This window comes from Amblyomma mixtum, chromosome 1 (genome assembly GCF_055824585.1).
Source record: "Amblyomma mixtum isolate Tamu chromosome 1, ASM5582458v1, whole genome shotgun sequence".
In the NCBI taxonomy this organism is placed as follows: domain Eukaryota; kingdom Metazoa; phylum Arthropoda; class Arachnida; order Ixodida; family Ixodidae; genus Amblyomma; species Amblyomma mixtum.
Window position 1 is genome coordinate 65,213,938 of NC_143012.1, and position 27,706 is coordinate 65,241,643.

At 48.1% G+C, this 27,706-nt stretch overlaps 1 protein-coding gene across 11 annotated transcripts in view; it reads left to right on the top strand.

The window, feature by feature from the left end:
* RhoGAPp190 (Rho GTPase-activating protein 190) overlaps positions 1 to 27,706 on the top strand; it is a 53,039-nt gene that overhangs the window by 8,685 nt on the left and 16,648 nt on the right. For 8 of the 11 annotated variants that reach the window (XM_089551367.1, XM_089551369.1, XM_089551368.1 and 5 more), the window contains exons 3-13: positions 5,347 to 5,536; positions 6,588 to 6,835; positions 8,860 to 9,208; positions 12,822 to 12,991; positions 14,544 to 15,408; positions 16,106 to 16,572; positions 18,810 to 18,985; positions 20,697 to 20,953; positions 22,004 to 22,142; positions 22,954 to 23,058; positions 25,112 to 25,147. In XM_089551367.1, coding sequence (XP_089407493.1) covers positions 5,347 to 5,536; positions 6,588 to 6,835; positions 8,860 to 9,208; positions 12,822 to 12,991; positions 14,544 to 15,408; positions 16,106 to 16,572; positions 18,810 to 18,985; positions 20,697 to 20,953; positions 22,004 to 22,142; positions 22,954 to 23,058; positions 25,112 to 25,147 — 3,002 coding nt within the window. The remainder of the gene's footprint in view (positions 1 to 5,346; positions 5,537 to 6,587; positions 6,836 to 8,859; positions 9,209 to 12,821; positions 12,992 to 14,543; positions 15,409 to 16,105; positions 16,573 to 18,809; positions 18,986 to 20,696; positions 20,954 to 22,003; positions 22,143 to 22,953; positions 23,059 to 25,111; positions 25,148 to 27,706) is intronic. The other 3 variants (XM_089551371.1, XM_089551372.1, XM_089551373.1) reach the window with 3 other exon arrangements.

Genomic DNA, 27,706 nt, shown 5'->3' on the forward strand with positions numbered 1-27,706 from the left:
GAACCACACAACGAGGACACTAGAACACAGCTTCAGCACCCAACTTGTTTCTTTGTGCTCCGGTGCCATCCTGGTGTAGTTCATATTCATGAGTACAAGTTTGTTTGCTACCACTTTTTTTTTTCTGTCAGAAAGCGATGACTTTCGCATCACAGGATTCCGCAGTATTATGAGACAGCATGTGTAACCTATTATCTGGGAGAACGAGTTGAGGAGGAGTGCTGCGGGTTTCAGGAGAAGATAATATTAAATAAGCTGTAGTTCCTTTCAAACTGAATGGCTAACGAAAATTCCTGTGAGAAAGGGTTGTTTCAGTGGTGCCGCATGACCCCACGTTAGTGTATTCTGTTGCTGGAACAGTGTTCTAGGGGTCCTTTGAAGACAGCACAGCTAGTGATGAAAAAGAAAACGATGACCTACAGGAAAAAGACCAGTGTAGGTTTGAAAATAATTGCACGTTGATGGTACTGTGGTAGAAGTTAAGAGGCGGAAGTGGACTTTGGCAAGATATCTAATCCAGAGAAAGTATAACCTATCGTCTCTCAGAATGACAGTGTGGATACGGAGGGAAGTGAAGTGTAGTTGAGAGCTGAAAAGGCTAAAGGGGAGTGGCAGGGTCAAGTTCACTGGGACAGGGTGGCTGTGGCTGATGCAAGGCATAGGTAGCTGGGGATGCTGGGTGAGGAGTGTATGTGTCTTGCAGCAGAATCAACCTGTATGATGATGATGATGATGTTGAGGATGCTTGCATGCGTAGCACATAGTGGGAGCCTAGTTATCTTGCGAAGGCAAGATAACCGCTGGCGGCAAAAAAGTTAGGTGGGCGGATGAGATTAAGAAGTTTGCGGGGATAGGGTGGCCGCAACTGGCAAAGGACAGGGTTAATTGGAGAGACATGGGAGAGGCCCTTTGCCCTGCAGTTGCCCTGCAGTGGGCGTAGTCAGGATGATGATGATGATGAGTTCATGTTCATGCTGCTTGCAGCCAAAGTTTTAACGTTTGAACTTCCGAGCAAATCATGCTGCAAAGCTGCTGCAGTATACAAATGGTGCTGCATTTTGCTGGGAAATGACCCGAATGGCTGCTGATGGAATGCATCACAAAATGGTGTAAAGAAGAGAGACAAATGCTGGCAACTCTTGTTGTTGTGAATGTCGGACCTGTACATGTTTCATGAACGCTACTGCACCAGCAAAAGTGTATGCACAAAAGAAGCATGCTTCCTCCTTGCCTGCCAGTATCTCTTTCCTAAGCATGTCCGTTTCAATGGCTCAGTTTGAACGATGGTAGGGAACAGTGTATTCAAATAACATGCATGTGGTTGTTTCTGTACATGTTGCACCATTTGGTGCACTACTATGAAACTGCTTCGGTTTTGCTTTTGGTGTTCTAATATTCCTCAAGGTAGCTTCTTTTTTACCTGTCGAGGGAATGTGTCGTCAGAATGCGATTGTACCTAGCGTGGCGTCTTCATCGTACGCTGACTCCTCTCAGTAAACAGCACTTATCTTGATGTTCCGGGACGTCGAACGTTGATTTTTTCTTTATCCAAGTGATAGTGATGGGTCTGAGGACAACATGTTGTGTTCGGCAGCTTCTTGACATTGATATCGAAGGTGTTCAGCCTCTGTCGGCTTGTGAAAAGCTTAAGCTCGACCTTCAGATCACAGAACTCAAACTGCAAGCTTTATTATGTGAAGTGTGAAGTTGAATTCAAATGAGCGTGCCCTACAAGGCCTGTGAAGTGCACCTGTGCTTTTATAGCTGGCAGGGACTACTTTGGAGAACAACTCAGTAGTCTGAGCTTCGAATTTTTTTTGATGATTGGGTAGTTTTTCAGCTCTGTAGGATATTAACTGACCTAATGGCCTATAAATTCAATGTTCTAATTTTTTTTACCCCTTGTATTTGACTCCGTATATTACCTTCGTTGCAAATTTTCATGTCTAGTCACATAAACTTTGCCAGATTTTTTTTTTTTTTTACTGTGTATTGGCTTTCCAGTTTTTTTTTATGTGTTCCGTGAAAGACAGTTGCTTTGGGTGTAGAAATGTTTTTAAATTGTAGGCTGAGTGAATTTTCTGAGCACACCGCTCAAAAATCCCTTTGTGTACCATGTGTACCATGCTGTGTACCAGTACACCACCAGTGTAATCACCGGTACACATGCTGTGTACTGGTATTTCAGCTTGTCTATTGTTGTGGAACAGTGGACTAGATGGCATTGTTCATGGAGCAGCGCTTTGTTGCTAGGCCCTGAAAGGAAAGCACTGTGTGTTTCTTAGTGTCTTGTATTTCAGAAAGAAAGGATAGGTGTATCCTGATGACATTTTTGCCTGGTCCACTTGATCCTCTGACTCAGGGTGTTTGGACTACTAGGAGCCAACTCTGAGTCTGAGCCGGAAGAGGCACCAGCAAGCCATTTATGCAAACCATTCTCAGAGCTGCCACTTGATAAGAACACCCCATTGCTAAAAAACGTGTGTATTCTGTGTTAAGAGCAGTCATTTGCAAATAGCTTTTTCATTGGCACAGTATTGGAATTTTCTGTGATAACCATGTTAGGTCAGTGTGATTGCCAGCTGAAGGACCCTGCCGCGGTGGCTCAGTGGTTACGGCGCTCGGCTGCTGACCCGAAAGACACGGTTCGATCCCGGCCGCCGCGGCCGAATTTCGATGGAAGCGAAATTCTAGAGGCCCGTGTACTGTGCAATGTCAGTGCACGTTAAAGAACACCAGGTGGTCGAAATTTCCTGAGCCCTTCTCTACAGCATCCTTTGTAGCCTGAGCCGCTTTTGGATGTTAGACCCCAATAAACCAATAGACCAAACCAGCCAGCCGAAGGCTTTGTTGGCTGACGGTACTACAGCCATGAGACCATTGCATGTACGCATGGATTTTTGACATCACTCATTGCACTAAAGAGAAAGTCTATTGAGACTGCGGAGCATAAAAAAAGCAGCAGAGAAGATGTATTGTCAGAAACGCAGCCACAAACACATTGCCGAAATGGCTGTGCAGGAAGCCTTTTCTGCTCCTGCGAATGTCGCTGGTTCAGTATTCAATGTTAGCACTTCAATCACTGCTGCTGTACACTCCAGTGAAGCATTTTTTCAATATGTTTACATCAATACTGATACACTTCATCAGCTTGACCCTTTTACGGCACATGATCGCTTGCCATGGTGAGACCGGCATGTGTCGCCAGTGTGACATTGTTGCTCATGTGGATCGGGCTCAGGCTCACTGCGATGAATTTTTTTACAGAAATGTGTAAAATTTCGTACAGAGTGTCATAATCGATGGAAACAGCAACATTGAAAAGCCACCGCGTATCATCTAAACACCTGGAGGATCATAGAATCAGCTTCTGCTTTGAAGGTGCATGTTCCACTTGAAATTGTGGAAAAAATAACTGATATAATCACCTGCCTGCATAAAAATGGCAGATGACCTGCTACCCCACTCACTGTCTTGTGAAAAATTAACTTCTTTCGCTATGTGGCGTAAAAAAAACATCTCATTTGTGGCACGCAGGATTGTGACACGCAGGATGTTAAATTCGCGTGCACCTAATAAATCGCTGCTGGGTGCAGCACATTCTCAGAAAAAGTTGCAGGTTCGCTTTGTACACAGTTTTATAAAAGTGCCTTAAGGGGTGAAGAATCTGCGCAGGCAATTGAAATTAATCCGGAGTCCTCCACTACAGTGTCCCTTGTAGCCTACATGTAGATTCGAGATGTTAAACCCCACATTCCGTATACCACGTTTTTTTAAGCGCCATTGTAATGTATCTTCACTGGGAACTTGTGGAGGCATACTTAATAACAAAAGCAACGATTAGGGTATGCCTGTCGTCTTGCTTGCTGACAACGAAGTATGATTTCTGGAAGGTACATGAACTTTGCCACTAACACTATTTTGGCTGTGAAAATACTTACTTGCATGTGTTTGCCGTTGCTCATCTATTTTATATTTGATGTCCTTTCCAATATAGAACCTGGTTGTGAGTCTGCACATGCTTTGTCTTACTTCTTTTCCAGATGTTTGTTAGAGTAGGACTTCTTTTTAACAATGCTGAGAATAATGTATGATGTCCATACAGTCGAAATGGGCACTAATTGGCCTAAATAACGTTGGGTAGCACTTTGTTGGCTTTGCAGTTTAACGAATAACTGGTACCACGCGTGAAGATATGTGAAGCTCAGGATTGTCGTGGCAGATGAATTGTGGTTACTTATAGTGGCAGATGTTTTAATTTAGCTGTTTCGAGCTGAATGTAACTTGAGAAAGAGATTGCATGTGCTAAAGTACTTATGCTTAGTGAGATTGAAGGTACCCAGGGCAGAAGTTTGAAAAAGTTGGGCCTAGTGACTGATTGAGGTGTTCTTATGAGAAAATGACTTCCTTCAATTAAACTGGAGGTTTTATCAGCTAGATAATGTCAGGAAATGATATGACCACAGCAGACTGTTTTCACAAGCAAACGGCAGTCATGTTAATACATAATTTTTTTTTATGTCGACATAGGAGGCTAGACGACACTGTCGTCAGCTTCCTGCCAATGGTAACAGAGGCCATAATTTTTTTATCATCTGAATCACTGTTAATACGCTTGAGTTGAGTGGGGAAGAAAATGTTCTCTTTTCAACTACAAGTTGCCCGTCTACAAATATGTGTCGCTTGATGCTGAGTGAGCGTCGACTGGACCACAAGAAGCCAAACTATTTATTTGTGCTAAGAACACAAATTAGATGGCGTGGCCTTGAGGGTTCCTTTAAGGCCAACTATATTTGCGGAGGTCCAAGCATTGTAACCAAATTAAGATGCTTAGCTGTTGTTGAAGCCTGCTCAGATTTGCTGTGATGGAATTGGATGCTTTCATTTCTCTTTCATTTGCGTAAACCTTATAGTTTGGCAAGCTTTTGGGCCTAGTCGTCCTGCACAAAGGGTATGGAAGCTAAAATAAAAAGTTGCTTGTAGGAAAAAAATCATGATTCTGTAATTCCGTAGCATCAGTCTCCTAGAATTAATCACGTGCACAGAAAATGAATGAAGGGCTAACATCATTGAAGCTTTTCTCTGCCTTCTAAAGATGTGCGAGTGAAACAGTAAAAAAGAGAATTTCAAAATCAGTGCTTGTGCTCTTGAAAGCCTATTCTTTATTAGCATTCCCATGTGGGAGGTTTTGCATAGATGGGGTAACAAATTACGTTTGTGCTCTATGGACGAATGGTCTGACTTGGAAATGTAGACTGGTGTGTGCGCAGCGGTGCTCATCATATCACGGTGATCCTTCCCGAAACGTTTGCTGACTGAGCCTCTGCTTTTCCGCTGATGCCACAGGGGCCAGGTACCTCTGATAGAGACGTCGGCCCACGAGAATGTGAACGTGGACCTGGCGTTCCTGCTGGTGGCACAGCTGGTGGACCGGGGTGCCAAGGGCGCCAGCCGGTGGGGCGGCCGGGTGCCCTCCTTCCTGGAGGCCAGCCGGGCACGCCGCGAGGCCCTGGACCAGGCCACCGATGCCTTTCAGGCAAGGGGCTCCTCTCCTCCTCCCTCTTCAGTGTCGCCCTCTTTAATGTGGCCCTCTTTAATGTGGCCCTCTTTAATGTGGCCCTCTTTGCTGGGGCCCTCTTTGCTGGGGCCTTGTGGGGAAGTACTTACTTGGTGAAACAGCAGGCATGAGAATCTTTGCCCTTAAGAGTGCAAATTGTGTGGTTGTGGGTGCTAAACTATACAGGTTCTTAACCATATCTGTTGGCGAAACCATGTTGTTCAACTGATTGAAATCTGCCTGTTTGAGCTCTGATTTTTCACCTTCACATGTGATTCGTCACACTTTGAACGAATGCGATGCTCCGTTTCATACAAATCAGGTGCGGTGCCGTTAAAGCTAGCGCTCTTGTTTGGGCTGCCTACCTCCACGATCAAAGAGTAATGCATTCCTTGTGGTGGGCTAAAAAAAATAAATGCTTTGCCTGCAGGCTTATTACATGATCCATTTGTTGTGAGCTTGATTACATACGCTCTTATTGCTGACGCCACACTGTCACGTTCTCATGTTTCAGATCACCCGGCCACAAAACAAGTGTGGAGTAACACGTCTCCCTTTTATTTTTTTCACGCAGTCTACTTCCGCTCTTTTCACAGCGTTGTATCTGACGTATGAAACGGAGTATAGGCAGTACAGAAAGCCCGTGATGAGGACCCATTGTGCTGACCTCTTTATTCATATCATATTGGTAGCCAAGGAACCTGTGGTTTGTGTGACATTCCCATCCGCAGCTTACTGAAACCATAGCATTGTGCATAGCGTAGCATAGGGCATTGAGTAATGCATAGTCCATAACATAGTGCAGTGTAGTTACTGAGAGCTAAACTGAAATTTTACTGAGGACTGAAATTCGATGGAGTTGTACAGTGCCTCTCTCGCTTTCCGCTTGGTGGGAATATGAGGCAGGATGCTTTGCTTTCAATGCGAGCACAGTTGATGCTGATATGTACTGATGTCACTGATGAAGTGCTGATGAGGTAGCCGAGCAGCTCGACTGATCAGGATCATGGGGGCATGTCCGCGTGTGCAGGCGCTGGTGCGGGCCCAGGTGACGGATCCCCGTGCCCAGTGGGCGGGCTGGAGCCAACGGCTGCTGGGGGCGCCCGAGTGTGAGCGCTTCTGCGCCCTCTTTGGTCGGGCGGCAGCACGGGTGGCCTTCGAGAAGCATGTGCGGCGGTTACGCGAGGAGCACACAGCCCGGCGTGTCCGGGGATTCCTGCGGGCCCTGCCCACGGCCCTGGCCCAGCTGCTGCCTAACCGGGATGCCCTGGGAGACAGGTGGGGTGGCAACATTGTGTCCCCCTCTTCCCTTCACATGTTTCGAATGGAGTCTCGTTCTGGCGGAGGTTGACATGTTTTGGAACCCTGTTGGAAACGGCTGTTGATCTCTTCCTTTATGTAGCCGCCTATGCATTGCTGTTCACTGTCTTGTGCTGTGTACTATCAGATATGGCTTTACTTTAGTTGTGGTAGTATTTAAGGGGGACACTGGTCTTAGACCTATCTTCCTTATTTTTAGTCCAATTCTAATGAAACTGTACCACCTTGCTCAGCTTTCTAAACTGATTTAAACAATGAAATTACTTTCTCATAAACTAGTCTGTTCCCAAGATAATTAATTTTAATTAGTCATTCATTAGTACCTGAGTGCAAAAAAATTGCTCAATAAAAAATCATTTTTAATTCATGGCTACATAGTATGGTGAGTAAAAAGTGCAATAACCAAACTATTTTTCCATTTTACCCTCATTAGTAATTCTACAGCACTTGGGATATCAGTGTTCAAGGTGTGAATGTAATGCATCAATAAACTTTGCGAAATTATAAATTTTTGAAGTGTGATTGAACAAATCTGCTTCAATTACTGCACATACTGTGCCTTCAGCTTCCCTTAGCTAACAATATGACATCTCTATCTGTCCTAGATGTTGAGATATCGACATACTAAGACAGCCAGATGTCCAAAATTTCTATGCCATTAAATTGTCTGCTCCTGCATAAATTCAGCCCACATGATGATCTGAATTTGATATTATAGTCAAAATGTTGATTTCTTTAAGGAAAAAATTGGTACAGCTGGAAAATGATAGCTGTAGATTCCACAAATGTCATTTTTTGAGAATAAATTTTTTGGTCATTTCTTGGTCTCGAAGACCAGTGTCCCCCTTAAATTGCAATCTTTTTTTTTCTGGCAGAGGTTGACATGTTTTGGAATTCTGTCGGAAACAGCTATTGATCTCTTCCTTTAAGTAGCCACTTATATGCTGTTCACTGTCTTGGGCTGTATACTATCATATGTGGCTTTACTTCAGCCATGGTGGTATTGAAGCTAAATATTTAATGCTACTCTCCTTTGATTTGTGCCCTGTGCCTCTTATACATGTGTCATTTGGGTAGTTTCAATTGGCAATCGAATCAAGGGTCCTCGAGATTCTCAATCTCAGTCCAACTCTAAGGATTTGTGCTGCTTGTGAGAAATTATTAATTAAGGGGGGACCCTGGTCTTTGAAAAAAAATTTTTATTAATGAAGTCACAGTTATGAAATTTCCAGGCCACATGTAGTTTTGTGTGCCGATTCTGGATATGTCATTTAATTTCGTGTAAAACAATTCCTTGAGCACTTGTGCAATTTTTATGCAAGTATTTTGGGAAAAGTTTTGCAGAAAATTTGCTGCACGAAACTCGCTGAAATGCATGCCATTGGGTTCTCTTGACACCAAGGAATGCAATAAGGGTAAAATTATCATCCTGGCTATTATAGAACTTTAGTTATAGAGTTTTGAAGTTGTCGCTTCAGAAATGAGAAGAAAAGTGTGTATTCCTGTTTGTGAAGTGGCAGCTTCAGTGCCCTGTAACTCAAGTTCTATGATAGCCAGGATGATAATTTTACCCTTATTGCATTCCTTGGTGTCAAGAGAGCCCAATGGCATGCATTTCAGCGAGTTTCCTGCAGCAAATTTTCTTATATGCTCTCTCCAAAAGACTTGCATAAAAATTGCATAAGTGCTCAAGGAATTGTTTTACACAAAATTAAATGACATATCTCAAATCAGCACACAAAAATACATGTGGCCTGTAAATTTCATTACTATATCTAGATTAATAAACATTTTTTTTCAAGACCAGGGTCCCCCCTTAAGCTAGGGCTTTGGATGGTGTTGCAGAACTTCGCACGTGTTGTAATGGCTGAGTTCTGTGCGCTCGGCCGCATGTACGCATGTCGATACGCATGTCGGTACGCATGTACGCATGTCAGTACGCATGTACGCATGTCAGCGCTCCTCCTCTCCCCGATGTGCAGTGACTGGGCGACCGTGAAGGAGGAACTGCTGCGGCCGCACGCGGACTTTGACCAGTACTTTGTGGACGACGGGGGCGAGTGGGAGGACCACTCGCCCGTGGACGACCAGGAGGAGGAGGATGGCCGCATCCCGTTTGCGCTGCTGGACCGTCCCGAGGCGGAGGCCTGCTTCCAGGAGCACCGGGCCGCCCTGGAGGCTGAGGAGCGGCGCCAGGAGCTGCGGCGCCAGTTCCGGCAGCTGCTCGATGAGACGGGCTACGTGACACCTGGCAAGAGCCTGGGTGAGGTGCGCGTCCTCTTCATGGGCCGCGAGTGCTACGAGCAGCTACCCGAGGCCGACCTACTCGAAGTGAGCGCAGCGCCATCTTTGTTCCCTTTTCTCGCGGGGATTTCCCGGTGCTTATCTGCGATAGTCTGGTGCATTTTAATGCACGAAATGCGTTATATGTAGGGGTGTGCGAATATTCGATATTTTCAAATATAATTCGAATATTATATTTTTAGCATTCGTATTCGCTTCGAAATCCAAGTATTCGTGTTGTTTCGATTATTCGACCCGACGCGGATATTCGTATCCAGCCGAATATTCCAGTGCGAGCACCGATGTTCATTTCGGTGCGCAAGTCCTATCGACAGAGACATAACAATATAGCGGCGCCCAGAGCACTGCGCAACATTGGGCCATGCAGTAGCTGACTGCGCTGGTCAGCTTCTTTGTGGCTATACCTGAGAAGCTGGTATAGTCAGAGCTGTGCACGAGATACCTCGCAATGCGTGCCAGGTCAGTGCCAAGTGAGAGGGCATTTTCTGTGGCTGGAGAAGCCATTTCAGCTAGAAGGGAACTTTTCTGCCTGACCATGTGGAGCAGCCGGTTTTTCTTCACAACAACCTTTTATGTTCATCCCAGCAATGCGCCTTTGTGGTGGTTTGGTTTGGTTTATGGGGTTTAACGTCCCAAAGCGACTAAGGCTATGAGAGACGCCGTAGTGGAGGGCTCCAGAAATTTCGACCACCTGGGGTTCTTTAACGTGCACTGACATCGCACAGCACACGGGCCTCTAGAATTTCTCCTCCAAAGAAATTCAACCGCCGCAGCCGGGATCGAACCCGCGTCTTTCGGGTCAGCAGCCGAGCACCATAACCACTGAGCCACCGCGGCGGCTAATGCGCCTTTGTGCTTATGGCAAGCTAGCCTTAATCACTGCTGTGCATTGGCCATCTTCTCTGATATTTCCACTCTTCTAAGGATAATGTTCAATGCTTTGATACTTTCTGTGCAGCCACACACACCTTTTGTGTTCATTTCATCACTGTTAGTTGAACTGTGATGTTCTTGGCTCAAATAATGTTTTGTAGTGGTTAAATTTAGGGGTGTGCGAATATTCGATAATTTCGAATATTCGATCGAATAGCATGGTATTCGATATTCGCTTCAAACCGAATTCTCGGTATTCGAAATTTCGAAGTATTCGCCTCGCGCGTATAGTGTTTCTGGGGCGCTTGACCGCTTGCTTCATGTGGTTTCAGTTCCGAGTATTGCCGCATAGATGGCTTTTTTTTATCGCGCTTTCAACGCTCGGGGGTCAGTCAATACACGAATCACAACCAGGTCGGGGTGCGAACCCAGCTACAAACGAAATAAAGGTGAGGGCGACGCGCTCTTGCGGAAGATCCTGCGTTCTGGCCGTCTCCGAGCCTCCGCACTAAGGCTGCCATAAGCCGCGTCGCTGCCACCGTGTCGAGGCAGACGCAAAGAAGGAAGAGCACAGCCATCAGTCGTCTAAGCTTCAAAACAAGAAACCTCAGTTTACTGTTGTTGTTGCGACTGAGCGAAGGATGAAAAGGAAAGTGTACGAGCCTGCCGACTGGCTCTAGCCGAGCCACCACCGCTGCCACGTGCAGATAGAGGAGAGTTCAAAGATAAGAGGAAAGAAAGAAAAACGAAAAAAGACGCGCGTCACACAACGCAACAACCGCGTCCGCCGCGGCGTACGCTGGCTGGAAGATCAGATAAGCACCGAAGCCGCGCCCGCTCCACCGCCTCTCGATTTTTTTTCCCGTTAGAGTTGCGGAAAAGATTACCAGATAGGACAGATGCGAAGATAAACACGCAGCCCTACTGCGCTATCGCTTCACCCTGGTGACGAATCATGCGTACGGAACATGAGCGACCATTCTCGGCAGCTTTCAAGCAAGCCATCATATTACCGGCGGAGGCGCGAAAAATTCAGCGGCAGCGCGGGGACTCGATGTCGCCGAAGTGTATACTTACGTCAATGGGAAGGGCGCCTTTAGCGTGTGATAACGCTAAGCTTATTGTGCACCCGTGGATGATTACTGCCGTTAACGCTCGGCATCTACGACTGGCGTCTTTTCTTGCTATTCAGACTGCTTGCGCGTTGATGGGAACGGGACGCCGCCGTAATCAGGGCATTGAGCCATCTTCGGTGGTGTGCCGAACTCCGTCGCCGCAACTCGGGCACTCCCATACGTTGGAGGCTGAGAGCATTCTTGATGGAAGCGCGATGCTGAGTGCTGCTCGGAAGTAATACTGGGGACAATTTTGCCAGGACGCGCGAGCGGTGCGAATGACGTTTCGCTTGCGGCGCGAGTTTTGTACAGCCGTTTCCATTCTTGCTCAAGGGAATGCAAGTCTGGGAATGTAAAAGTTGTTCTTCCAGTATAAATTGCCAGTAAAAATTGTTCTTCACTCTAGGTGTTAAAATGTTGAAGTGTGGTTTTAAATAAAGCCTCAGTGCAGTGTGTAATGGCATCGTGTGTTGGGAAAATAAATGGTTTTGGAAATGCCTACTGTCACTCAGCCTCTTTTTAGTGCCAGAAGTACTATTCGAACTATTCGCTTCGAAATTATTCGAAGAAAATTGCTATTCGCTTCGAATTCGCTTCAAATCAAAAAACCACTATTCGCACACCCCTAGTTAAATTCGTCTGTCCTTGATTATTCGATATTCGATTCGATATTCGGAACCAAGTATTCGTATTCGATTCGTATTCGAAAAATGTGATATTCGCACACCCCTAGTTACCTATATGGTTCTGTTTTGACCTTCCTGTGTCCGGTCTCCTGATGTTCAGCCTACCACATACCTTGCCCGCTCATTTCTGTCGATTCAGTTTTCGTCACAGGTGTGCTTCTGAGCTACGGTCAGTCTGTTCCAGTGCTACAATCCGTGCTTATCCTATGCATATGTGCACCTACGCGGATATCTAGTCATGAAATGAGCCAACATCCCTTGCTCGGTTGGTGCTGCACACGTGAGCTTTAGTGGGAGCTACCTCGCCAGTGCAGATTAGAGTTCGCCTGGATGAAAAAGGAGTCACCTATGCATTTTCGTGCATGGGTGACAACTTTGAAGAAAGCATAGCTCTCTGACTGCACAGTTCAGAGAGTACAGTGAGGCGGTATCTGCTGCATAAAGAAATACCGTACCACATTTTTTCTAGGAGGATAACTCAGGTTTAGTGTGAAATATAGTGCCAGCTTTTCCTAAGTGAACTCTCTCTTTATGCATGCGTCCTATATATTGTGGCACATTGGGATAACAGTTGCTTTTGGTGACTCAAAGCAAGCAGCATGCTGCTGGCAACATGTGCAAAATCATAACCACTGTGTTGTTCAAATGTTTGGACATGGTATATGTGAATGAGTACTTGATTTGCTTTGTAAAGTTGTTCTTGCTTAATTTCATAATTCCTGCCTTCATGCCTCATTCATACCTTAGTGCTTCCTCAATCCTCTCCGTACTATACTTTCTTATACAGCTTACATTCATTTAATGATTAATTTTTTGCTTCTGTTCCGTATTTCTGTGGCGAGATCCGCTGTTTGTCAGCATAGCTGCAGCCCAGTCCATGCTGACAGCTGTGCTTGTGGAAGCATGGTGCCCATTAGTAGTTGCGGCTGCTGTCGGGTACAATGGGTGTGTCATCAACCACCACAGGTATACGAGGAGCACCAGCAGGAGATGACGGAGCGAGCCCGGTGCCAGTTCCAGGAGCTGCTGCTGGAGCACGCGGAACTGTTCTACGAGTTTGCCAATGTGGGGCCCGGCAGCGTCATCACCCAGGAGGACATTGCCAAGATCACCGAGGCCCTCCAGGAGGACTCCAGGTTAGGCACCGACCGGTTCTTCGATCCAGGGATCAGGGTGCATTGGATGGAGCTTGGCACGATCAGGACTGAACGGAAATGACGTGCTTACTTCTGAATATCAACAGCAGTTTATTGTTGTTGGTAGAAGCCACTTTGCGAAAACGGATGTGTCGATTTGGATGTCGCAGAGCTTAGGTAGAGGAGACGTGCATGTGTGATGCAGGCAGAGGTGAAGACCTGACAGGGTGTGATCTTTTAGCAGCAGGGAAGATAATCATAGTGTTGGCTGGTCTATTTTTCTTGCTGCATGAAGCTTTTTGCAAAAAGCAAAGCGCCCATCTGTAGTCAGAAATTCTGTGTAGATTTATTGGACATGGTCAGGTATTTTGACACATTACGGGGGGGACGTGGCTCTTTGCTGCCGAAAATTGGTCAAAAAATCGTATTTTCGATCTTTTCTTTGTTCAAACAGTGAATGTACAATGTACAAACAGTGAAAATTTGGTGTAAATCTGTCCATAAATAAAGAAAAAGTTGTGAGAGGGGTGTCCCCCCCTTAAGTTGTCACATAGTGGTGACTGCAGTCCAGCGAACAGGGAAAACAACGAGGATGTCATCGAAACGGAACTCTTTACAGTAGAACCCTGTTCATACGTTTTTCACAGGACCGGGAAAAAAAACTTAACAGCCGGGAAAACGCAATAGTGAGGAAAGCACCGAAAATTAATGAAAACAGTGCAGCTTTGACTTGAAACAATTTATTTCCGCAAAGTGACCCTAGAACTTCAAAAAATCGAGAATGGTGGATTGCAGTTTCTTTCGCTCGCTGGAAAGAACAGCGCATTTCTCAATAGCCTGGAAGGCCGCATTGCTGTCAGCGTCGCTTTGCGGTGCGACGCACATACCTGCGGAGGAAGTCCAGAGCTGCGACGGCTTCTTGGGTTCGGGGAGCCCGGTTGCGACGTATCATGCGGGATCGTTTCCTCGGCTACGACGTAACAGCGGGGTTCCCAATGCATTGGATCCTATGGAAGCTATGCCGGGACCCAAAGAAAACGACGTAACAGCCTGGAAAACGCAGCAGTGAGGAACGTAACAGCGGGGTTCTACTGTATTTGGGCTGACTTGCCCCCGCAAAGAACTGAATCACTTGGCGGCAGCGTAGCAACACGCGTGCTCGGTGGTCGCCGAACAGAATGCCCGCCGCTGTTGGCCGTGCTCTTTTGTTAGCTGATAGCCAACATTCGAGATAAAGCTTGGAAAGTTACTAGAACATTCTGGCGCAGACTAGAACCGGCTCCGCCTGGATGCGATCAATCGAGATAAATCTAGGCGCGTCTTGCATCACAAACGAAGCGATAAAGTGGCGTGTCGGCAGCCTTGAAGCATGAACAAACAAACACTACAAACAAACGCTACAAAGATTCGCGGCAATATGCGGGTGCTGTTTTGCTATTAAGCCATCTGGGGGAACGAAGCTTCAGATGTCTGTAGGTGGACGGTATTCCTCCAGCGTCTTGTTATGGGCCAACAGTGAAAGTGAGGCCTCCGCCCCACTGAATTGCTGCAGGTACAAGACATTGGACCGGCTCGACCAGGAGCGGATGCTGATGCTTCTGCGGCACTTGGGCTTCGTGCACGGCCCCATGCGAGAGCACTGCCCGGCCAACCCGCACTGCATGGACGGCATCATCGAGCAGCTCCTGCGCGCCCACAACGGCGGCGGTGGTGCCTGGAGCCCCCTGGGCAACGGCCGCCTGCTTCAGCTGGTCGTGCTGGGCTCCGGAGGCGCCGCTCAGCAGGTGGCGCAGGCCATGCGTGACGCCCATGGGGCCGCCTTCCGCCTCGACGACAAGGGCGCCCAGTACGCCCTCGACTTCCGCATTGTCGACGGGGACGCGGGCCTGCCGCACCACGCGTTTCGCACCGACCTGCCCCACGGCTGCCTGTGCGTCTACTCAAGTCAGCAGAGCCTGGAGTACATCCGCGAGAGCCTCGAGAAGACGCTGCTGGCCAATCTGGAGCAGGACGACCGGCTCCCCTTCCACGGTCTGCCCCTGGTGATGGTGTACGCGGGGCCCGCGGACCCCGCGCTGCGCCAGGAAGGCATCAACCGGGCCAAGAGCCTGCAGTGCCCCTTCGTGGACGTCGGAGGGCTGGACCCGGCACGCCTGGAGCAGGCCCTGGCCGCCCTGGTGGAGAGCATCCAGCGGCGGGCGGGCCGGCTCCACATCTACCAGTCGCTGCCCCCGCCGCCTCCGGAGGGGGGCACCTCGCGGCCGGACCTGCGGCTGCTGCTGTGCATGCTGTGCGGGGACCCGTACGCCCCGGAACACGTGCTGGCTCCGCTGCTGGCCCACCCGGGCTGCCAGGCCACGGGACCCCACTGCCTCAGCCTGGAGACCTTCCTGGGCAGTAGCAAGCGCTCCGTCCAGGTGCGGCCCCTTCTTGCGCCACATTTTTTGTTTGGCAGTGCTTTTTGACAGTGCTTTGGCAGTAGTGAAGCCTCATTAAGGGAGGACGCGGCCTTCGAAAGCCAAAAAATCACGAAAAAAATCGCCTTTTGGAAAACCACGTATTTGGGTAGACCACATATTTGGGTAGAACGTGTTATAAACTATCTTTCCTGTAATTATCAGCGGTCCTGTAAGTATTCCTGTAAGTATCATGGACATGGGTCCTGACTCATGTCCTTGTAGGTCTGCAGCGGTAGAGGCAGGGGTCCGTTGAGGTATCCCTCCTGAGACTTAATTGCTTGGTTGCAGTGTTGCCTCTGTGCGCCTCTGACGTGTGTGTAACTGCAGGTGTGAAACGGCCGGAGGGTCCCGTCTCTGAAAAGTAGTCCTGCTGCATAGTTTCAGATTTGCTTTTCAAGCATCAAGCCAGTCCGCTGTGTTGGCAGAACCAACTCTGCAGTGTTAAAAGCAGCAGGAAGAAAACTACTGGGAATAGAGCAAACAAGTGTGCTTCCCAATTATGCTTATGGAGTTTATCTTTAGTTGATTGTGGCTAATGTGTTCCCTTTTATGTTGGAGCTGCCTGTAGGTATGGGTATAACAGCTGTGTGGCAATTCTTGTGAGCTGTGTGAGCCTTGTGATGTGGGCAAGCGTTTGGATGGTGCGTGTTTGTAGGTGCGGCTGGCATCGTACCACGAAGCGACGGCCTACCGGGACCACCTGCTCCACGCCGTGGTGCTGGTGTACTCGGCACAGCGGCGAGCGTCCCTGGCGACGCTGAGCGCCTTCGCCAAGGGGCTGGCGGGGGTGCCCATGCAGATAGTGGCCGTGACGGAGGCGTCCAGCGCCAGCGCCTTCTTCTCGAGCGAGCTCACCCAGCAGCTGATGCGGGATGGCAACGCGCTGGCCGACCAGCTGCAGGCGCACTTTGCCACCTCTTCAACGGCTGCCCCGCACAAGGGCGCCTTCTACCAGGCCTTCTTCAAGGAGGCCTGGGAGCGCAAGCCCCACGTCGAGCGGGCCTTCTACCGGGATGACGATGAGGACGACGAGGATGAAGAGTCCCCGGAAGGGGGCGCACCTCCCGTGCCCAGCCGCCAGGAGTCGTACCACCTCACCGGTGGGGGGCCGCAGCATGATGGGTAGGTGGAAAACTCGCTGCTGTCACTGCAGAGAGCCCTGTGCTCCTTTATTAAGGCGGTAGTCTTTCATGCCTCATCGTTGTAAGCAGCAGTTGTCGACAGAAATATCACGCTTTTCAGTTGGGCGAAACGGTCGTGACGTCACAGTGCGCGAATTTCAAACGGGGCCAATTGTACTTTGGCTAATAACCATGCAACCAATTAAAGGGATCGTATAGTGATGCTCCAAGTAAGTGGGACTGAGTTTAGTTAATTGCTTAATTACCCAATTAGCCTAATTAACCCTTCTAGTCAGGCCAGATAAATAAATAAAACCGAGTGGGAAATTTGTCGAGTTCGTGAATCGAAGCCCCGGTCTCCAGAGTGCGAGACGAGCATGCTAACCACTCCAGCTCAGTGGTTTGGAGTGAACAAAGGCGCGTCTATTGAATAGGGTGCCTTCGTTCACTCCCATCTTCCTCCCTTTCTTTCCATTACAGTGAGGTTTAGGTGTCCACCTAGATATGCCAGACAGATACATTTTGTACAACCGAATGGGCGATGGCATTCTATGGACTCCCTGGCAGCGTTACAAGACGCTGTCGGGTTTCACTCTTAGAGGCAAAGCCTAACATCTTAACCATGCATCACTGACACAAGCAGCAACACTGCGCTTAAGGCTTTCGCCTCACCACACTTTAGGTCAACAAAGTGCCCCCCTGAATTTTTGACTGCGTCCTTGACTGTGTGACTGTGACTGTGTCTTGGCCGTGTGACTGTGACTGTGTCCTTGACTGTGTGACTGTGACTTCAGTTTTGTCTTGTTTTGTCTTGATTCTGTTTTTATTTTTCTGATTTCTCTTTTGTGGCCGGCACTGAGTGCTTTCTTAGACTGTTACTGTAACCATGACTTTGCAGTGACTTGGGTTTTCTTTTTTTTTATTATAATGATTTATTCTGCGGACTGCACGTTGTGCTTTGGCTGTCTGCCTGCGACTAACTTTTACTGTGATGAGCCTTTCGTTTGCTTTTCTTTTGAGTTTTTTTAAATGCTCTGTTTTTCGCTTAAATTTTTTTTTTCTTTTTTGGAACATTTAGTTATTTTTCATGTATTTTGAATTGGTGTTAAGCCTGGCAAAGCATTGCTGGTCCAAGCATCCTCTCTCTTTCTTTTATGTTTTTTTACGTTTTTTTTAAGAACCAATAGAAAGGGGGGGGGGGGGGGGACCGCAGAAATCCCGTGTAAAAGCCTCACCGCACAGTTGAGCTAGTGGGAGAAGTTTTGTTTTTATGGCGAGGCCTCTAAGGCACCTGGCCGATGTGATGATGGTGCAGCGGGACTCCGTGCTTATCTTCATAGCGATGTTATCTGATAATACTTTGTGTGGCTATCTTCTAGGGCAGTAAAGCAACAGGGCATTGAGCACGTTCGTGCACGGCATGGAAAGTTGGTGACATTGCATGGTGTAGTCATCGGCAAAAGGTTTTGTTTGCCGCGGCACAAAGTTGTCAAGGCTGCAGAGCTTTGTGGAGGAGATCTTTCAAGGTTGGAGAACGCACAGTTGTTCTCAAAGTGTGCTTCTGGGGACACACTTTCTTTTGTTTCGCATTGGAAGCATTTCACGGTTTGTTCACTGTAGTGTGGATTTTGTTTTAGCAGGAAATGCTTTTAAGCTCTCATTTTTGGCAAACTTAGGTAATCATTTTCTAGGAGTCATGGCGAGTTTGAAGCTGGAACTGAAGCCAGACGTTAGGCTGACCGTGAAGCTGAACGTGAAGCTGAACGTGAAGGTGAACGTGAAGCTGAACTTGAAGTTGAACGTGAAGCTGAACTTGAAGTTGAACGTGAAGCTGAACTTGAAGTTGAACTTGAAGCTGAACTTGAAGTTGAACGTGAAGCTGAACTTGAAGTTGAACATGAAGCTGAACTTGAAGTTGAACGTGAAGCTGAACGTCAAGCTGAACATGATGCCAAGTCTTGCTGAGCCATTTTGAAATTTTCCATCCAAACGGGATCCAGCAGGGAAAATCGTAACCTATGCCATAGCCCTGAGCAGGATTTGAACGAGCACCAGTGCAAACGGAGCAGATTTTCTGATGCTTCAAATCATTCTGCCACTGCCGTCAGGTGCTTAAATCCTGCAGTGAACAGACGAGTTAGTGTTTGAATCCTACAGTGAACAAACAAGTTAGTGTTCAAGCTGGTCATCCTATGGGAAGGTGAGTGTCTCTCAACACTGCTCGTGATGGCAATGCAGGTTGTCGGGCGAGGGCCTCTACGAGCAGCTGCCGTCGGAGGGTGGCTCCTCGTCGTCCCCCCCAGGTGGCCGCGGGGGTGCATCCCTGAGCAGCGACAACGAGGCGCCCCCTGAGAACGGCACCGACCACCTGGTGCGGCCCTCGCAGCTGCGGAAACGGCGCAGCCTGCAGGCTGGTAGGTGGAACCGCCGCAAACAGTGCGGTTATGTGTGTGGCCCGCTTTTGTGGGGGAACAGATGCATTGGCCAAGCTGGTTGCTGTCTGAATGACTGGCTACGTGAGCACATGCCACGTGCAACTGGTTTTAGCAGTCAACAGCTTTGTGCACTCGTTATCAGTGAGTGTGGTATAGTAGGAAGATGTAAGGATTGCGGTGCGGGAGAAATAACTGGAAGCTGGTGTGAGCAGGAGGGCGGAGTGGGTGAGGGAACAAACGCGGATTAATGACATCCTAGTTGAAATCAAGAGGAAGAAATGGGCTTGGGCAGGGCGTGCAGTGCGAAGGCAAGATAACCGCTGGTCCTTAGGGGTAACGGAGTGGATTCCAAGAGAAAGCAAACGTAGCAGGGGACGGCAGAAAGTTAGGTGGGCGGATGAGATTAAGAAGTTTGCGGGGATACGGTGTCCGCAACTGACAAAGGACAGGGTTAATTGGAGAGACATGGGAGAGGCCTTTGTCCTGCAGTGGGCGTAGTCAGGCTGATGATGATGATGATAATGATGGTGAGAGCAGGAAGGGAAGCTCTTGCCGCACCGTAGGCCTCACAACTTTGAGAAACAGAGCGTATTTCTTCTCACAGCTACTCTGGATTGGGTTTTAACAGCCAAACAGTGGCTGTGACATCAAGGTGGACTTGGGTCACATGGGGCATTATAAATAAACTGTTTTGTTACTACTCCTTGTTTATTTGTCACATTCTGGCCATTGGGTCAGAGTTGGAGTGAAGTAAAATGATGAATTGGCAATTATACATTGTAGTTCTTTTATGCCTCGCGTAACCTAACTTCGATCAGATGCCACAGCCACCATTTGGCTGTTGAAGCAAAAGCCAAAACAGCGTGACCGGTAAAATTCGGTTATAAATTATTTACCAGGCGTAGGGGAACTTCATGTGATGGCTGACGTGCACTAATGTTTTAAGTACCGTTTCAGAGCCGGAAACATGCTACCAAAAATTTGATGTTTTTACTCTCGTAAAGGACAACGAGGTGGTCTGTTTATGAAAGCCATCTGGCGAGTGCTCTGGCCAGTTTTCTCTGAGTGAGCAGTTATGTGGGTGGTCAGGGAAATAGTTGATCAAATGTTTAGGGGAATCCCCCAAGGTGGAGTAGATTTGTAATAAGGGAGTAATTGCTCATTGACATTTACCCGAACGCAGCCATACGGCTACAAAGGAAAGCTATACAGTTTTCTCAGAAACTTCACAGTTAAAGAAAAATTTGTCCTGGTCCGGGGTTCGAACCCGGGACCACCGCTTCACCTGAGCAGTCGTTCTACCAATTGACCTAACCGGGACGGCAAGCTTAGGGTAAGGCGAGAGCAATTTGATCAATAACTCGAAGTGGGAATGGTGTTGATCAAATGTTTAGGGGAATCCCCCAAGTAATTACTCCCTTATTACGAATCTACTGCACCTTGGGGGATTCCCCTAAACATTTGATCAACAAATTTTTCTTTAACTGCGAAGTCTCTGAGAAAGCTGTACAGCTTTCCTTTGTAGCCTGTAGCCGTATGTCTGTGCTTGGGTGAATGTCAATGAGTAATTACTCCCTTATTACAGGGAAATAGTTGTCAGGCGATTACTTCAGGGCTGATCGTCATGGCACAGTGAGGTAGTCGCTGGCTGAGTGGTGGAAGACTGAGCAGCTTCCTTTCCTGCGTGCAGAGCTCTATCGCCAGCAGCCTTACCCGAGCTCAGATTCCATGGAAGGCCGGGTTCCCCCGGCGCCACCCACCCTGGTGACCTTTGGAGGGGGCGGCCCCTCGCCCCTGTCGGCACCACCTCCGCTGACCGAGGCGCCCCCGCGGTGCGCCCCGCCACCTCGGCTGTGCACCACGGGTCGCCGGTCGCAGTCTCGGGATGCTCCGCCTCCGCCCCCAAGCTTTCCTACGGCGGGCCTGCGCAAATCCAGCAGCCTCAAGGTGGGAGTGCGCCCAGAAGCTGGGGCTTCAGCTTCTCCAGAAATCGGAATACAATCGATTCTCAGTAATGTGGGCTCGGAGCAGAGCATAAATTTATTCGAATTATGCAGAGTTCGAATTGAAGGCCTTTTGAATAACACTTGGTGTTGACGTAATCAAAGCTTGCATTCATGTAAGCTTGAAGTTTGAATTGACGAGGATTCGCTATTAGACATTGATCAGCGTTCTCTAATTATGCCAGGTGTGAAGGTTTCAAAACTACCCTGCTTCTTTTGTGACTTAATTGGTAATTGGCTGACATATGCTTTTCCTGTCGGTGGTAAACAGTCGGGGACACGTTTGTTTGACGCCGGTGAAAAGTGGCTCATTATGTGTTTTAGTCTCTTCACATATGATACGACAGCATATGGAATCAATTTTTAACCAGTCAAGCACATTCTGGCAGGAAGTTTTTCTTTCTTTCTTTTTTTTTGTTCCATCTTGTAATGAGGTTTTGCTGGCATAAATGTGAGGTCCCAGGTAAGAGTTGTAGAGGGTGCATGGTTCTGGTGTGCAGCTTGTCCACTGCGTTTCCCTTTCCCTCCTGTCTTTTGCACTTGTAACATGTTAGAAGTCAGATGTTCACCTCTTGCATACATCAGTATTAGCTGCAATTCTTCTTCGCTGTTACACACATCATGCTTTTAGCCCTATCTCTGTTGCTGTTTGTAGAATCTGCTGTTCTCTCCTACATGTACAGTCTTTGTCAAAAGTAACCAGGCTGCATGGTTTGCTTCTAGCCCGTACAGTGGAGCCCTTACAGCTTCCCTGAAGCTGAAATGATCGTCAAAGGTAAGGACTGGGGGTCCTGTTACCTTCCAACACCTCTTGATCTCTAGGAAAGCCACAAGGGCTCCGCTATACAAGCTAGAAGCAAACTATGCAGCCTGGTTACTTTTGACAAAGACTATACAGGCACCATGGATACTGTCTTTGTAGGGTGATGGCAGTACGCTGGTTTGAAGTGTGGCAAGGCTTAGTTCATGAGATTTTTCTTTCTTGGCTTTGCAGGCATCCTATGGCCTTGGGGTGGGCCGCGCGGCACCCGTCGTGCCCCCCGTGGCACCTGTGCCCGCGGAGGAACAGGACGCCACGCACTCGGACAGCATCACGGACGACGACGACACCATCTCCTCGTCGGGGCTCAGTGGTGAGTGCTTCGGCTTGATATGCTACGGTGAACAGCTGGCAGTGTGGCTTATGCCGCGTGCTGTGGGTCAGCCTGCGGTGCGCTGAGGCAAAAGATGTTATTGTTGTCGTCACCTGGTTTGAAGAGGAAAGGAATCGCTTGGTTAATTTAGGTAGGAGGTAGTTTCACAGAAAGCAAAACTAACCGCTTGCTGCCGGCGATTTTTTGAACCCGCAACCTCTGCATGTCGCATGCAGTGGTGTACTCACTGAGCTATGGCTCTCTCACCTTCTACTTTCAAAGATGTTGCATGTAGCCTCCTAACCTTGACAGTGTCTGCTAGTGCGACCTCCAACCATGGTGGCATGTGTGGTACGTCCATTTATACCTCGTGCGTCTAGTAGTACGTGATCTAGTGGGGTGTGGAGGGTGGTAGTGTGTGAGAACCCTCATATGTTACCTATTTGTCGGAACTGTCAGAACTAAAACCCTTGCTGTGCTATCAAGCACACAAGGACGGGGGCGCGCATACAAAAGAATTCAACATCCGTTGAAGTTGAAGAAAGCATGGGGTAACACTATTCTTTCTTTATGGCAGTGTTGACTAGAAGAGGGAATTAAGTGCATTGCAGTTGGATTCTACACACCGTCTTCCACTTCGTCTTGGCTTGGTGTTTCGAGATTGCCTCCTGCAGACTTGTGTGTGTTGTGCTGAGCAGTGTTGTCGCCAAGGAGGGAAGAACTCACCTGACTCCCTCTTTGCGTCTCTCTCTTTCTCTCCCTCTTCTCCCTGCTGTACTCTTCCCCCTCTATTTCCCTCTTCTCTGAGCAGCCAGCTGCGACTTCCTGCAGGGGGTGTACCCTCCGCCCCCTGAGCCGGCTCCGCCGGACTTTTCTGCCTCGGCCCGGCTCCAGAAGGGCCCCTCCGTCTCCTCAGGTCTCTCTCACTCACTCTCTCTCTCTTCCCGCTGCTCTCTCTCACCCTTTTGCTTTTCTCAGCCTTGCCCTGTGCTCTTTCACATCAGATGGATGTGCTCCACCAGCTGATTTATGACGTAACTTCGCGAATAAGGAGACGGCAGGGACGACGGCAATCTTGACAGCACACAATGAACAAGGGGGGGTGGGAGTGAAGCCTCACTGTGCTGGCCAGCATTCCAACAAGGAGACTCGTCTTCATCTGTATCTCTCTGGGACGAAGACAAGCTCCCTTGTCAAGAGCGTTGGCTTGTGGAACTGAGGCTCCCCTCTTGCTGCTTGTCCATTCTGTACTGTCACTTGCTCAGAAGTAGGCTATTCGTGAGAGTGCCCTGCAGTCGCACAGCTGTAATGGTCAACGTTCTCAGGTCAGTGGCCCCCCCCACGGTAACGCTGCACATTCACGTGTAGGGCCAAGTATGCAGACTGAGGAGAACCTGGGTCAGCAGTAGTGCTTCCCTTTCTCAATAGCAGTGGTACACTTGCCTGCATCGTATTGGTGACCGCCTGGTCAGGTCTTCAGTCGAGCTGCAGTCTACTTTCTTTGCTGGTCTCCCTGAAGGGGGGATGAGGGGATCGAAGGCAACTTCTCTATTTTTCGGCTTAGAGTGATGAAATTTGGCAGACTGGTTTAAAACCCCATCAAACAATCAGATATGAAGTTTCACAATGACAGCTTCAGTAGGTTCCCTTTTATCATTGTTTATATGTTGTCCCCATGTTGCTTGCTTGTGGACAGCCTAGCATGACAAAAAACAGGCTACAGGTCTGTAAATGCTTTTAATATTTACTAAGAAGTGTGGTGTAAATCAAGATTCTCTTAATTTTCTTTTTAAGTTTCTCTGCTCTGTTTTTTTTAAAGGACACAATATGCGCTTTCTTTTATGTTCAGAATGTATCATGCCCTAATTACCATGTAATAAAAACTTGTGAGCCTAAATGGTAAATCTGAGACTGTCTTGACGCAGACCACATTTCAGTGATCGCAACAAAACAAATGGGGTAAAAATCCATGCACCCATTGCTGTCCTACGCTTTCCATGAACAAGGTATGAAGCTCAAAACAAACTTTCGAGAAAACAGGCCTGAAAGTTCTAAGCTGGCACACACTGTCTATGTGTAGATGCTGACTAATATATTTATTTGGAGCGCTTAAAGTTTATTTTTGGGTGAACTATTTCGGTACAACATAGAAACAGTGTTGGAGATGCCAAAAAGTGTACTTTTGAAAAATCGACTTTTTTTCGCAACTTTTGCGATCTGATCCCCACATCCCCCCTGAAATAGCTGAATTTTCAATCTGCCACAATGGACCACATTGGCAAAATACTGTGCTGGGAAGTAGTGACCGTTTGTAGATAAGGGCTAGTTGATGGCTACAGGAGAGTAGTGGCACACTGCATTAGTGACATCAAGGTTATCGTTTTGTGGGCTGAACTATCTACATTATATCAAGTTGACTTCGAAGTCCACCATGCCGGCTTCCTGGCTGTGCTTGTGAGGCCAGTCAGTTTTTAAGGGTGTCACTGGAGCTGATTTTCTGATGGCAGCACGTGTGTGGAGAACTTTGGGTGCAAACTTTCATGTTGTATTCCTGGAAGGTAGACTAATGTCGACTGTCTGCACCGCTTTAGTGTTGGCACAGCATGTGTCAACAGCTGTGAATTGCCGCTGGAGGGCAAAACATGGTGAGGGTACTGAAGCTGCTGTCTTTTTGCTCTGCGTGTGCGCTAACAGGCAAACACAGCCGCAGTAACTGCATGTAAGTATGCATTCTTCTTACGAGCACAGCAAGGCAAAGCTTATACGCCGCGAGTGTGGTGTGAATAGCCATTCTTCGGCCGTGAACCTCATTGCACAGTACTGCCTTGCTGTGGTTGAGAGCTGCTGGTCTCTGGACCTGGCCGCGCTTCTTGCTGAGCGGATGATGACGGAATGTGCTTGGGGTGCTCTGTGGTTTCTGACGCTGTGCCTTCCCCCCCCCCACCCCGTTTATGTGCATGCTGCGGCAGAGGCGGGATCCCAGGAGTCCCTGGGCATGGACACAGGTGATGCAGTTCATGTTGACGTCACGCCCCTCGTGTCACGCGTACCACATCCCTTCCTCCCTGTCCCCTTTTCTGCTTTTCCGCTGCTCACAATAGTGCTCTTTTGCTGTCAGTGGCCTTGTGGGGTGGAAAGGGTGCATTGGAGGAGAGAGGGGTGTTATGGGGGGGGAGAAATTAAATATAAAAACATCCAAGCGTTCATATCAGCCAGTTTTAGTTTCTCATCATTGCTCGCAAGAAACTGCCTCATGTATTCTCATGGCATCTTCAGCTGGTCGTTTCGGTCCTTTCACTCACTCGTGAGCTGCAGTAAAAGTGGTCATGTGATGGAAGCAGCGAGAATGGCAACGCCTGAACAAAGTGCAGCAATTTGTAGCCGCATTTAGCGAGTTGTTGTTTATCTCACCGCGTTTTGCCGAAGCGCATCCGCGTTCTATTCAACAGCAGACTCTGCCACAATAAGCCATGAAAAGTTGTCGCTTTCGTCATATACACACACACATCAACATAAGCATTGAGGTCGCTGCTGGATGCACTACAAAGAAAACTGCTGCACATGGTAACTTTGTTAGCTTGCAGCTCCTGTGGAACTTGAGCGCAAGAACATCTAAACACCATTGTTAAGCCGCTTGCCATCGAGTCATTATCCTGCAACATCGCCACCATGCTGGCGCAGCACTGAGATTTGGGGGAAGTAGCCTTGTGCCCAAGAGTGCTAGGCACTTGACGTCAAGGCTGAGCGCAACTGAGAGCACTAGGAAGGAACCAGTCAAGTACATCAGGGGTAGCCTATTTCAACCATTTGAGCACAATGTTGCGCACAGGAGTGTCTTGGAGTGCTCGGAAATAGCCAGTTGAAGATGCCATTAGACTGTGACCTGACATGCTTGCGCTGCAGCTTAGTTTGTAATTACCCCAGCACCAGCTTGCCCGCTATGGTACTCAAGTCTCATGCAGGGCTTGCAGTGGGAATGCCATGTATGCCAAACAAGAGCGGTGTGCTGACCGTTCATTTCGCTGCCGTCGCCCGCTTTGTGCTTGTGCGTATAGTCTTCAGTGTCATTTCGAGCTTGCCTCTTGTTGTGGGCGTCCCACCACAGACTAGTAAAGTGATGGGTGTTTTTGCACAGGTTACCCACAGCTTCGCTGCTGTGCTGTTCAACAAGCAGATTTAGCGTTGTGCGTCTGGTTATGATTATGGGCTGCTGTCGGTGTGATGGCGTGTCGGTAGGAACTTGTGGAATTAAAGCAGGGGCTCTGTCAGGTGTGGTTTCAAATGAACCGTCCAACCAATGTTATATAAGCGTTTTGTGTATTCAGATACACCATGCTCTCCTATTTTGGAAGCAAGAGATCGGTAGTAGCTTTCAACTCTCGATGAACCAACAGAACTTTCATCGGTGCCACTCGCCGTGCCATGTATTATGCATGACTGCTGGGAGAAACTGCAGTAATCGCATAATTTCTTGGAAGCCAGGTGTGTGATAAAGACCGTGAAAGTGTGAGAGATAAGGAGTCAGTATGAAGACTGAGTGCGGTAGCATTGTGTGACGGGTGATGTAGCATGCTTGTCCCTAAATGGACACACAGTTTGGAGCATTTTCTGTAATTGGCCATGATATAACAATTGTATGCAAGGGTAGGATTGCTGAGCCAATTGTTCCAAACTGCACCAAAGTCTGATCCTGCTACATGGTGCTGCGTTATGACAAAATAAGACTAGTCTTGCATTTGCATTAAGACTAGTCTGTACAGGAACGTAGCACAGTACAGTAAACATCAGTGTCACGTCTCACAGGTCTTAGGCAGCATCACCGACAATCCTAATCCTGTCTGGAATCCTTCATCCAGCTGTTAGTATGAGGTTGGACACCATACTGACCATGTCCCTTGTCAGCCTGTGTAATGAAGAAAGACAAGCGTAACAAGTGGGCAGTACGCCGGCATCTCACAGGCCATTGAATAGAAAGGTGGATAGGTGGCTTGCATGTTGGGCTGAAAATTGGCTCAGGTCTTGGGGAATGCCAGCTTTCTGGCATCTAACTGACTTTCTCTTCAGTATTTATAGTTCAGCATTGTGGGAAATGTTGCCATTGGTGGGGATTGTGATCCGCTGGAACGGAAGTAAACAAAAGGTCATTTTATGGCATGGCATTATTCACAGCATTTCAGGACAGGAGTGCACTCTGTTTACATGCTTGTTACCCAGGTAAGGTGCTTGCACCATGGATCAGTCAGTTTTGCCGCCGCAGTCCACTGCGACATTGAAGCTGTTTCATTTATTTTCATAACGTGCCCTCTTTCTTTTCTCCTAATTCACTGTGCTGGTGATCAGAAGAATCTCGTGTTCAGTTCTCCGAGTTATGAAAGGAGGAATAGCAGACCTTGTGCTTAGACTTAGCTTGCACAAGTGTGCGCATTTGCTCTACGCCGCTTATTCTGTTGCAAAGGCTGTTGAAACCAGTCTGTTGAAACCAGTCTGTTGAAACCAGTCTCCTGAAAAGGTGGTTTGCATCATTCATTGCATTCAGCGCGAGTCTGCGGCACAGTTCTACGGCT